This window comes from Magallana gigas, chromosome 3, assembly GCF_963853765.1.
Source record: "Magallana gigas chromosome 3, xbMagGiga1.1, whole genome shotgun sequence".
In the NCBI taxonomy this organism is placed as follows: domain Eukaryota; kingdom Metazoa; phylum Mollusca; class Bivalvia; order Ostreida; family Ostreidae; genus Magallana; species Magallana gigas.
Genome location: NC_088855.1, coordinates 12,737,855 through 12,750,752, shown reverse-complemented (window position 1 = coordinate 12,750,752; position 12,898 = coordinate 12,737,855). Strand labels below are relative to the sequence as shown.

At 30.3% G+C, this 12,898-nt stretch overlaps 1 protein-coding gene and 1 long non-coding RNA gene across 2 annotated transcripts; both read right to left on the bottom strand.

Moving 5' to 3' along the window:
• Nucleotides 1-816: 816 nt before the first annotated feature.
• Nucleotides 817-4,629, bottom strand: LOC105337200 (uncharacterized). Its single transcript, XR_004604184.2, has 6 exons — nt 3,893-4,629; nt 3,577-3,672; nt 3,236-3,314; nt 2,307-2,459; nt 2,079-2,167; nt 817-2,001 (listed from the first exon to the last, which is right to left on the bottom strand). It is a non-coding gene; the product is annotated as an uncharacterized lncRNA (long non-coding RNA).
• A 5,423-nt stretch (nt 4,630-10,052) lies between these two features.
• LOC105337199 (uncharacterized) lies at nt 10,053-12,122 on the bottom strand. The gene is made up of 6 exons (XM_011441835.4): nt 11,884-12,122; nt 11,532-11,627; nt 11,248-11,323; nt 10,725-10,886; nt 10,525-10,613; nt 10,053-10,413 (listed from the first exon to the last, which is right to left on the bottom strand). Exons 1-6 carry the CDS (start codon nt 12,031-12,033, stop codon nt 10,336-10,338), a joined length of 651 nt encoding a protein of 216 aa, XP_011440137.3. The 5' UTR covers nt 12,034-12,122; the 3' UTR covers nt 10,053-10,335.
• Between the last annotated feature and the right edge of the window lie 776 nt (nt 12,123-12,898).

Sequence of the window (12,898 nt, the reverse complement as noted above, 5' to 3'; positions counted from 1 at the left end):
ACCCCCAAATGTCAATTTAAATGATAATTGGTTAAAACTTCGTTAAGTAAATTGTCTTCCAGTATAGATGAAATATACATGATATCAATTATTTCATGATACTAAGTTCTTATTGACAATCTAAAATATGATCATACACAAACTATCTGTATACACAATTCATTTTATATAAAGAGAAGAATAAGAAGGTTGTTTGAAGAAAAAAAATGTAAGTTTAGACTTTAACAAGGCCAACATGAGCTGATATCAGTTACCATTGCCTTTCCTGTCAGTAGTTCTCCGTGTGAGCATGCACAGATGACAATTTCAACATATATAAAACAGCGTTTCTTTTTGTATACGTTAAGTACAATTTCGATACAAGTAGACAAGCGGTCTAACGAAAGCCATAATATCGGTAACTTACTTATGACGTTCTAGATCAAGCGTGTTTTCATACCGAACCCATGTCGTGTTTTTGTGCCTGCATATATTTTGCATTTGTTAAAAAGTAATTGAATTTTTCATTACTTTTGATAATCATATTGGTGAGATAGGACATTAATTTATGTCTGGAGATACCTATTGCTTGTAAATGCACCCATTTAATGTTAAATAATCAAAAATGTAACAACAGATATTTTTGAAAATTTAATTGACTTAATAAACTAAAGACCTTTCGCCTGGTTTGCTTTCTATCATAGTAACACGTATGGAATTGTAAAGTTATTTTAGGCAAGACTATCAAATATAAGGAGGCCTGGCGTCGACTTGTACTAAGTCCAGACGGCTTTATTTTCTGTCTAAAAAATGATTTTATATTCTAAAAAAGTCTGATAACTGTATTTTAGTATTTATTTTCTATCAAAATCATATCAGTCTTTGTACAATACCAGACTTCTGCATTCTATTTGAAAAAAAAATCAACCAAAATTTCATTTCAATGCGTTTCAAAATAAAACAAAAGGAATATTTTCTTTGTCTTTACAATGAAATTCTTTTAACAACAAAACATGAAGAAATTAAATTTGTATCTGCATTAAACATTTGTTAGTAGAAGTAAAATACTTTCTAAGAGTATCTATTGATTGAACAGAAATTTAATAAATCAAACGACTAATTATTAATTATGATCAAAAGATTATTTTGATAACAACATTTAGATTTACTTCGTGCCAGTAATTTTGGTTTTTGACGGTTGGAGAAAATCTAGAGGATATTTCATTATTTTATTCTCTTCTTTTGTTAATCTAAATTGTGTAGTTTTCTCCATAAAAATTAATATTTCATGGTATATACATGAAACAGTAGTAGTTTTGCTTAAGTGTTAAAGGCTTATTGAAACATTGATGACATATTTTTTCCCTAAAATTTCACAATTACCTAATATATCAAAAACATCAAATGTCATCATTTTTATTCATTTTATTCTCTCGTATTTACTCAATGAAAACAAATTAATTAATTATTGTTTCATTTTCTAAAACTAAATAACACAGAAAGGAATTATAAGGGAGTGAAAAATGTATAAATACAATCCATCTGTTAACTAATAAATTCCATACCACATCTTTACTAAAAGCAATATGATCTGTAATTTTTTACAATTTTATTTTGTTGCAAAAAGCTGCTTCATTGTAGTATGATAAGTCTGCATATAACTTAATCTTTTATGATAAATAAGTTTAAAAAAATGATTAATTTTTTGCCAGAGGAAAGATTTCTCTTCTAAGGAATATGTAGCAAATCAATTTTTGTACAGGACGACAATAATTCAATTATGCTTCAATTAAGGCTTCTTAACGGCCTTTTCACACAAAAATATGGGCTAAGATATTTAAAAGATATTAAAAAACCATGATCTTTTGTCATTTTAGTAGAAAATAACATTTTCGTAACAAAAAAATTCAACATGAAAATTGCAGCTCATGTTGCTTTATTAAACCATCCAAATGTTGAACCAAAGATAGAAGCAGTTCGATGAAACGGAAGTTTTGATTCATTTTCTTTTACTTGCGACACCTATAATAAAACAAGATATAATATGTGATATTTTGTGTTATAATTCACAAAGAATAAAAAAATTAAAAAAAACTTGCCTTTTTAAAGCAAAATTTTGGAGGAGTGAAAACCGATTCATCTTTGATTCCCATGGTCATGTTATAGAAATCAAGTATCACAAATTGATCTGGAAAAAGACAATTAGTGAGAATTTATTAAACCTAAAGATCAGATTCAAAATTGTATCCTTTCTATTTTTAAAATGTCAGGCATAGTAAATATTTTCGCTATATATACACATAAAGGTAAAAACCGATATAACTAACCAATGTCTGGATCCATTGAAATATTTTCAACGACATGAACAGGCGTACAGTTTCTCCCAACAGTTAAAACATTATCATCATAGGTCGAGTAAACGTCTACTTTAATGATGTCAGGAGATACACCAATAAAAGATTTTCCAAGCAATTTCCATCCTGAACAAAGGTGACTTCTTTTTAGTTTGAATAATTATAGTGGTAATTCTAATTTTAAATGAAACATGATTAAAGTTATTAAAGAAAAATGAATCGGACAAAAAATATTTTAAATTAGAAAACAGCAAACAATAAAACAATGTCAGTTAGAGCAACAAATCACAATTATAAAATTTATATCGACGTCGAAAAAAAATACTTATTTAAACAATGAAATGCTTTACTTTCGTGATTTATGCTGGATATGCAGGTAGCGACATTAAAGAAAAAATACATAATCCGCTTTCTGCAAATATTGCTACCTTCATAACCCGCATGGATCTGTACAAAAATCATTTAAATGTTTATATTTAAATCTTTCATTTAACAACAAAACTTTTTGATCCTTAAGAGTAAGTAAAACTACCTTAACTATTGTTTATGTAAGTTAGATAAAAGAAATAGCAAAATCGTCTTTATATGCGAATTTGAGTCGGACATCACGAATACTAGTATTTCATGCAGTCAGTGATTTTCCTTAGGCTGCTGAAAGTTTCGACCGATAGATAAACTGACTAGATCTAGAACGTGTAGATTTCACCCCTTTCATTTTCTATAGAACTATGAATCAAAATAGTTTTGCGTAAGAAATAGAGGTGAAATTACTCGGTAAATTAATATTATGTACATGTGATATCTGTAGTCACGCCGTGCCGCAGCAGATTTGTGTTGTAAAAAACAAAGAAGCAATTACTTTATTATCAAGTTTAATTAAAATGAAGATGTTATTAGGTTACCTGTAAAACAGAACTCTGAAAAATTATCATCTATTTTTGACACAATGCACACTCCTTTCGACCATTCATAAGTCGTTTGCTGAAATTGAGACATAAATTTAGTATGTTAGTTGGCTAACTGTCTGTATTTTCTTTATTTTGGCACACTTTATATTTTCTAAATTTTATTTCTTTGAAAAGGTTTTTCTATTGCACAAAAAATTATTCTTTAAATGTTCTCTGTGAACTATGTAATCTAATTGATTTTAATGTTAATCAACATGATTTTAATGAAATTAATTGTTGGTATTATATGTATTATTTATTTTCTTTAAAAAAATATTGAAAGAAAATTAACTTACAGTTTGATAATCTACAATGAAATCAAACTCATCGTGACTCGAATCAGCGTAACCATGAATAGCTTCTCTTTTTCTCAAGGCATCATACGATACATTCTAAAATTAAGTAATGTTACAAATATGAATCGCCATCTTTTTTTACGTCAATTCTGATGCTAATCAATAAAAACATCTATAACCACATAGTTACAGTCCATATCCTGTGTTTTGCAGACAAATTGAAACAGACTTAATGTCCTGCAAAGAGCTCAAAGCATATGTAGATGAAGACACTTAAACAGGAGTAAATCGTTGATAAATAAAAAAAAATACTTACAACTGTTTGAAATGTTCTATTACCAACTGGAAGGTAAACGTCTATATTCGTCTGCAGCTGAGAAGGAATACAGCAGTGTAGAACCGCCTTCTGAAATAATGACCCGAACACAACGAGAGGGAGAAGAAAACCTGTATACATCTTAGAAACAAACTTTACGAATGAAAATAATTGGCCAAGATAGTTGGTTTTATTGACCATTCGTCCGGAAATATTGTTTTGTAGTAAAAAAAACCCAGGGCGGTTTTGTTTTGAAATCTTCCTTTTGTAACGTATGACATCGAATTGTTTAGCAAACTCTTGATATCAATATGGATGTTTCTGATTGAGTTTTCGATGAAATGTTTACTGCATCTTTTCTTATTTAACTTCACCAAAATACTCATCTATTACACAATCGACAATCCTGTTTACAGAACCTTTATCATTATAATCCTTTACTTATGAAAATACTTTACTGAAAAGTTGGTCGAGAAGCTTTGAGATATTTACTGAAAATACAAAAAATAAATTAAGGACAACATTTTCGTTGAGGCAAATATTGAGACCAAGCCAGTTTTTAAACCAGGGAAATCAAGCAATTCTATGCCAGATTTAGAGTAAATGACCTAAAACGGTTATGTCGTCTGATCATTCGTTTGTAAACATTTGTTTCATTTAGTATCTGTCCGTAAAATCTACTTGATTGAAGTCTTACTTTTGTACATATTATCACTTAAAAACAAAAGGTATGAAAATTGGTACTGTATATCCTTTATGTATGGATTTCGAAAAACATAGGCTATACAATTAATTATTGTGAACTGACTATGACATTTAATGTATTGTACAATTGTCTAATATTCTGAAAGTAAACTGGATTGATTTGATGTCTATAAATTCTTGTTTAAATAATTATTATGGAAAATCATTAAAAAAAAAAAAAAGATTCCTATTATAGGTCATCGAATGGATGATGGAATGGTAAATCCCCTTTTAAACATAAATGGATAATTTAAGTTGGAAGTTGCATTGAATAGTGGCATCAGTGAGGTGCAAAAAATGATTATTGACGACAAGAATTCTGTACCTACAAAAAGTTTTAACTGTAAAACTTATATATTTTGCTGAGTTTAAATCATTCTTTCAAAGCTTGATTTGATAATATAACTTCAGCACGTTTTCACTCTAAATAATTTGACACTTTATTTCATATCTTTTGAATTTTAGACTGTCATTGATTAACTTTTTTCGGTTTTACTATGATCAAGATATATTATAAGTATAACAAAGATAATATCCATGTATTCTGTAAACTTTCATGTTAAACATTTTCTAATTATTACATTGGATAAAACATTAATCAATTTTTCTCATTTTTTGGGCAATCTAATAGCCACCAATTTAGTGGTTTGCCTCTAAAATGAATTTGAACCAACCCAAACCAAACTCCAGAAGTTCAGACCAATGAGTCACAACAAGCGATGAATGATGGTTAATTACAACGAACATACCATTGATTTTTTTAAGATCATATTTTCCTTAGCAGAATGATTTTCCTTATAGTCAAATCATACAGTCTGGAATAACAAAACATAAGGATAAGCACACAACATCCGTGATATAATTAACTTTTACAATTTCATAAAATTGAATTTATTTCCTTGATATCTCAGAAAATGTCACTGCAAGATATCTCCAAAGTATAAATTGTACGTTTTGGTTTTCTAGTATCTTCATTATGGATAAAAAGTCAGGAGAAGATATCTCCCAGATACTCATTTTCCTTTGAAACAAGAAGTACAATTGATATTTGAAATTATCAAATTAATACTTTCTCTTAACATTTAATATATTTTTTTCACGTATTAGAATATTGCACTTAGTTATTTTTATTTTTTGGTATCCAATGATATTACCTTTACTGCAGCAAAAGAGGTACTACTTCTATAATCTGTTGTTATTCTTGGTGCTGATAATGTTTTCACATGTTTCATGCATATTACGGGCTTTTCTAAACATTCACTGAACATGTATCTTGATATGGTAATGTTACCAATATCTTAATTTGGCAAATAAATGATAGTTTATCACTTGAACAGTCCGACAGTCAATCGGTTATTCTTATTGTTCCTAAAGGAAACTCCTCTGAAACCGCTGTATAGAATTTCGAAAAACTTTGTAGGTGAAAGGTGTGTAGATATGTGTTATAGGAAAATACCAAGGAAATGATTTTAAAAGATATTTTCCTCCATTTTAAGGTTATCTTGTGAGGATTTATTTGTGCATATTTTCCGAAAATTAATTTAACTTCAATAATTAAAAATGGATTTTCCAATGGTTGAACTTATATTTTTTGCTACTATTGAATGAAGTATTGTACGGTTTTCAGTGCAATTTTAGTCGATCCTCTTTACAGAATTTCATGAAAGTTTGTACTTTAAAATGACATAATATATAGATGTGGATTTTTGCGTAACGTGCCGAACTTCATTTAATGGCATCGGGAGAGTTTCATGTCCGTCTTTTTCAAGAGCTTTGGGCTACATTTAGTCTAACCACTCTTTATAATATAATTATTTTCTATTGATTGCCAAAATGAATGGTATAACCTAATTTATCTAGGTTCATCATTAACAAATAATTTTAAGGAATCTGGTATATTTACAAACACAAAAAAGATATAATAAATGTATAATTGACATCTGAGTGTTGTTCTGGTGCTGCCTTGTTCAGGTCGGATAGTACAAACTAACTGAGACAATTCACTGAGGTCAACTACTCCTCTAAATTGTCTGATTATCATCAGGTTACCGCATATACTGTAGGCTGCCTTTTCGGAACGGACTGAATGTGAGGTAGCCCGTTAACTACTACGTACACTGTATGCTGTCTTATTCAGGACGGACAATGAGCACAGCGGTCTGGACGTCGGTTAATCAGCCACTAAGAAGACACCAATGGCTGACCTTTCCGAGGTGACAGGCCAAAACTACTGCAATACCTTACTTGCAATACCAGGAGGACAATCTTTCTATGGCCTGCCAAAAACATACACTCTACATCGTTACGAACGGACAAGCTCTGTATTGACACATTACCTTTAATTCAAATTTCTATGTTCTGTCTTCAGCTGATTTCTTACTAAACAGTCGAAAGCTGATTCGCTGTCGTATTTATACCCTCCACATCACGTGACAAAGGTGAAGAACTAATGGAAAATTCTACTCGGGCCAAACTTAGAATATCCGGAATTTTTACATTTGCAGGAACTTTCAATTACTTTAGATTCCTATGGCCTTTGCTAATTTTCATTTATGAATCAAAATAAACTTCTGGTGCAAAGACCTATCAAGTCATGAATTTTTTGTTGCTATCACCAGTAGCGCGTTTAATTTGCCAGCCTGAAAACTCAAATTCCACGGACACAGAACACTCCCTATCTAACAGCTTCGGGTCAAGTTCGATTTTTTGTACGATCGAGCAATTTTTGACAGAGTTATGCCCCCTCTGGACTTAGAAAAATTCCAATTATTTGGATTTTCCGTTCAATTTATCTCGCAGAGGTTTCAATCGAGGGGGATAAGTGTTTCACAAACATCTCTTGTTTGTCTTGTTGTCGGGACGACTGACTTCAAATTTAGGTTTAAGTAGTTAAACTATGCATAGAACTTGACCTATGGTTGCATACCAAGACCTTGACCTTTGCTAAATACTTGTATATCATAAACACTTCCGATTTTGATTATTTTTGCTCAAAGCTTTTGGATTGTTTTAAGTTGCCGATAGAAATGACGTTACACTTATGGAAGAGAAAAACTTAATTAAAATAACGTTTCCTTTGGCTTGCTAAATATTTAAAACACTTTCGATTACAATAACAGCAAATTAAAAGTGAGTACAATGTAGCGTAAAAATAATGCATTCATAATTTTTCAACGGCTCTGGTTGTTTTTTCAAAGATCATTTTGGCCATGTTAAGTGTTATTTTAAACTGTTGCCAGAGACATATCAGTCACAACACAATTGTTAATCATATTAAGCACACGCAATGTTTTGACGTCACGGGTTCATGTAATTGATGCCAAGCGTCGTTGTCTTATTTTATCTGTGCTATTAATGAAAAGACGTATCAGTTACAAAATCTTGAAAGTTTTGCATTATTTTATATCGTAAGTTTCACATACTTTGTATTTGTCACGTGTTGTGGAGGGTATAAATACGATAGCAAATTAGCTGTCGACTGTTTAGTTGGAAATCAGCTGAAGACAGAACATAGAAATTTGAATTAAAGGCATTGTGTCAATACAGAGCTTGTCCGTTCGTAACAATGTAGAGTGCATTTTTGGCAGGCCATAGAAAGGTTGTCACATTTCACATACATTCAAAAATTTCATTAGGCACCTGACCCTACCTCTAATGTAAAGGTGATCCGTGTTGGCTCAAGGTTTATATTTTGACCATCACAAACAAACTAAATCATCAACGTTTCGTTTTTTCCTTATTGTGACATTGACCTCGATTATGACATGCCCAATTGTGACAAGGAGCACACAGCGGTCGCGTCCGGTCAGCAGAGGATGCTCACTCCTCCTAGGCACCTGATCCTACCTCTATCTATTTAGAGGTTCGTGTTGCTCTGCTTTGAATTTGTATTTCTTTTTACGGTATTTTTTCATTCATAATTGTAATTATCAGGGTGAAATGTCGTTTTATAAAGTATTTAATTAAATACACAAAACCTAACATGTCAGGCATAAAATTATCATATATTTTTTTATACAGAGCTTATCAAAAATATTAATATAGTCTTTAAAATGGTCAGGACCATTCCGTCCTCTTAAGGTGAAATATACGTCTGATAAAAGAGATAACTTCTGCAGAAAATATTTTTTTCTGTTAATTCACAATTGTTAAGACATATAGGGAAAAGGAAGGCGGTGCTGGACCAACGTTTATGTTGATAGGAGAGATTTTTTAAAATTCACACACAGTGTGTATATATAAAAAATATAAAATTTGAACGGAACATTAAGCAGGGAGCAAAAGTATCAAAAGCTTTTTAAAAATATTTACAAGGAACTAGTTACATTGATCAAATTTTATGAGGCAATATCTTTACCCTTTCCCATAGATTAATTTTTTTTCCCAATTATCTTAACTAAATTGTATAAACTACAACAGTGCATGAACAGCATGTATTTGATTTTTTAAATTCTTAGATGGAAAATGTTATTTTCTCTCTTTATAGCACAGAGGTAAACGTAATATAAATGTACATTGTAAAAAGTGGCTAAAAATTGTCACCACTCAATAGTCTTAATGAGCATTATTTAAAACCAATAACAATTAAAATGTCAAAAATTGAATAAATGTTTTTTTATTCTGAAAGTACAGAATTGGGTAAACAAATTTAAAAAACCAATATAATATTTTATTCAAGACTAGATTAATATCCCTATATTGCGATCATACCTTTAATGTATTGTTATAACAAATCGATCTGATTTGCATTTTAAGCATTTCTCTAACATTTGGATCTAGTTTACTATTATCTTCTTCAAATTCAAAAAAGAAAACCTTTCTGAAAAATTAGAAACTATGGCATTTTAACTGAATCTATTAATATTGACTTTAATGGAAGTCATTATAAAAAAAATAAAAAAAAAAAAATAAAAGAAGGAGGTACACTACACCTTAAATATACGACTAAAATATTATGCAGGTGAAACTGAACAGTATTTCATAACCCTTTAATTTGTTTATAGTTTATGAAATTGTGCAATTATATTTGATGTGGTAATTTTTCTGAGACATGCCCCTTTTTTGGATTCTTTGTCTTAATTTTACTTACTTATGCTTGCTAAGGAAAACATTTAATAATTGTTGAACATGTAAGATGTTAGAGACATTCATCATACAATTTAATACGAAATAAAATATAAGAAAAACAAATCGCATTGAGAATGTTATTTACAGGATTTGAGTTTTCAAATTCGGATCGTTATGTAACGTTTAAAACCATTATTAATTTTTTTTTTCGAAATCAAAATCGGGTAGGGGTTTGATAATGCTTTGGATCTTTCTCGAGCCACTGCCAATGATTAACTGTACTTCAATTTTTGAAAAGTTTAATAATTTTGTAATATTTTCAAAATTAAGAAAATCTTCATGATAGTGTTAAATTTTAAGGGTTTTTCATAAGTTTCAAAAAAGTGTTCAATGACATTAACTAGCTTTTTTGAGCGTGAAAAATAACACTACAATCGAAGGTCTTCAACATATAATATTGGTTTTTCATTGTTATCAGTGGAAGTTTTGTTAATTCTGAGTAAAAGTCATCTTAAGTAAATATCAGTAAAAAACGTAAAAAACTATTAATACATACATTAATAATGAGGAAAAAATAAATAAAGAGAGAAATATGATTTGTTTAAAAATAAAATTAAACGGTATTTCAAAATTTAGTTTCCATGTAAAGCACCAAAGAGAGCAGGTGGTCGATGATTAGGAAGTTTGAGCGGTTTTCTTGCCAAGGATCCCTAAAACAAATAAAAATGAATGAGAAATCTACAAAGAGTTTGTGCCACATTTTACAAATATATGCCACATCCACAACTATTAAAAAAAAACCCACACAAAACGATACTTGCATTTTTAAAGCACATTTTTGGCGGAATGAAAACCGATTCATCTTTAATACCAATAGTCATGTTATAATAAATCCACATAGTGGTTTCACCTATGAAAGAAAACCGAAACGTTGAATAAGTATGTGCTGTACTTAATCTAAACAGTTTTATGACTTAGTACAGGGCAAAAGGAGATAGAACTGCTAGTTTTTTTTACGCACCATTGTTTGACGGTTTTGAGTCCATCTGTACCACTTCGACAGGCGTACAATTCTTGCCAAGAGTTATCAAATACAGCTGGCCGTACATGGGAATCAGGTACGTTTCCAGTTCAATGATATCAGGATAAACACCCATAAACGTCTTTCTAACTAATTTTCCACCTTTACACAAACCACATTTTTCATTAAATTTCAACTTATTTGTCTCAATACTGTTTATTATTTATTTGTTTTAGTTTATATGTGTTATTTTCAGATCACTTCTCAACTTAAAATAAATTTGTTAGGTATTTTGCAAATACCTAACTACAACCTGCACATTCGTATTAGCCTTTGACCTGAGTAATTAACAAATTAACTGTTAACTCAAAATAGCAACTAATCGACCAAGAGCATACACAAAAAAAATACAATCGGTTCTCATGGCCAAATCGTGGAATATAAGATCGGAACCTTTGTATAAAAATACCTCAAACAAAAATATACCTTAAAGTTGAATTTAAACTAAGTGTGAAAGGTCTACCTGAGAAGCAATATTCAATAAATTGACCAGCATAAGACACGACACATTCCTCTTTCGTCCATTTGTATGATGTATTCTGAAATTACATAAGATGAAGTTACGTTAGATTATTTATTTTGACCTCATTTTTGGTGCATTTTTTTAGTTTTATTTATTTCGATTCACATGCACCTACATTCCAGACATTAATATGAAGTGAAATTAAAATAGTACCTATGTTCAATATCGTTATATGATCTGTTTCAAAAAATCACTAAAACAGTAAAAATAAAATATCAACTTACAGTTTTATAATCATATATGATATTGAAATTTTCGCCTTTTTGAGTAGCATAATACTGGAAGGCTCTTCGCTTTTTCAAAGCATCGTATGTTTCATTCTAAAATTCAAAAAACCCAAACGTTTATGTCTTATGTTTTTTGACACTTGAACATGATTTTCATTTAACAAATATGAAATAATTTTGAAAGTAGAAGCAACAAAACAATATTTGAGATATTAAAAAAAATACATGAACCAGGAGAGAGAGAGAGAGAGAGAGAGAGAGAGAGAGAGAGAGAGAGAGAGAGAGAGAGAGAGAGAGAGAGAAATAGATTGTTTTGGTTGATACAATCATCAACGATTCTTGGTCTCACGTGCACTCGTATAGAAGGGCCTGTTCGATTTTCAGATAATGATATCAGTCCGTCTGCAAATGTTTGTAACTGAGTAGGAACGCAACACTGTTGAAATGTTCCAAGAATTAATGAGGCAGATACTGCGGCTAGAAAGAAAACTGTATACATTTTGTCCTCCGGTCCATAATAAAATCCAACGGGGATTGAGTTGTTTTATATTCCACATAATTTATACGGAAGAAGAAATTAAGATAAAGGAAGATTTGTCATTTCAATTGCTTCTTTATTCTCATATTGTGCAAGGTTAGCATATAATATAATATGAATTGCTGTGATACGCAGTGATAAAAGTTTTCCCGAGGGAGAATACAACAAAGACAGCTGATTAATCGAAAACAGTCTATTTTAGCATTCTACAAGAACACTTTTCATGAGAGTCTCGTTTTGTTTCAGATAAGAGTGTACTTTTGGCATTTTATTTTTATTACTTTACATAGAGTGCCTTATTCCATTTGGCATGTCACGTACTGAGCAGGAAACTTTTTGTTACATTCAATTTCGAACCATTAGATGCTAAGTGGGATAAACATGTTGCAAAACAAGGAAAAGAACTGGAACATATCTATTGTCTTACAATACGAAAGGATATATTAAATCTATAGACATGTAGGTCCCCAGCGGAAATTTAAAAGCTATACTGAACTCCGAGTTGTTTTGAAGAGGTCCATTTATTTTGAAAAGATACTGATAAAGTAAATATATACTAAGACACCCAAAGACGATTGATTATTTTTCTTTACGGGGATATGAAATACGACGTGACATATTTGCATCTGAAATATGCATAATTAACATTATACTTGTATTTATAAAGATAAAAAAAATAATTGTATGCAATTTTTTTTTACTTTTAAGTGGGTATTACTGGGCTTTGTAACTTGAGTACGTCTGTAAGAATTCTACGTTTTTATGCTCCATATTTTAATCGTAACATGTGAAATTGTGATAAACATGTTTTGTAAAGTTTTTTTCT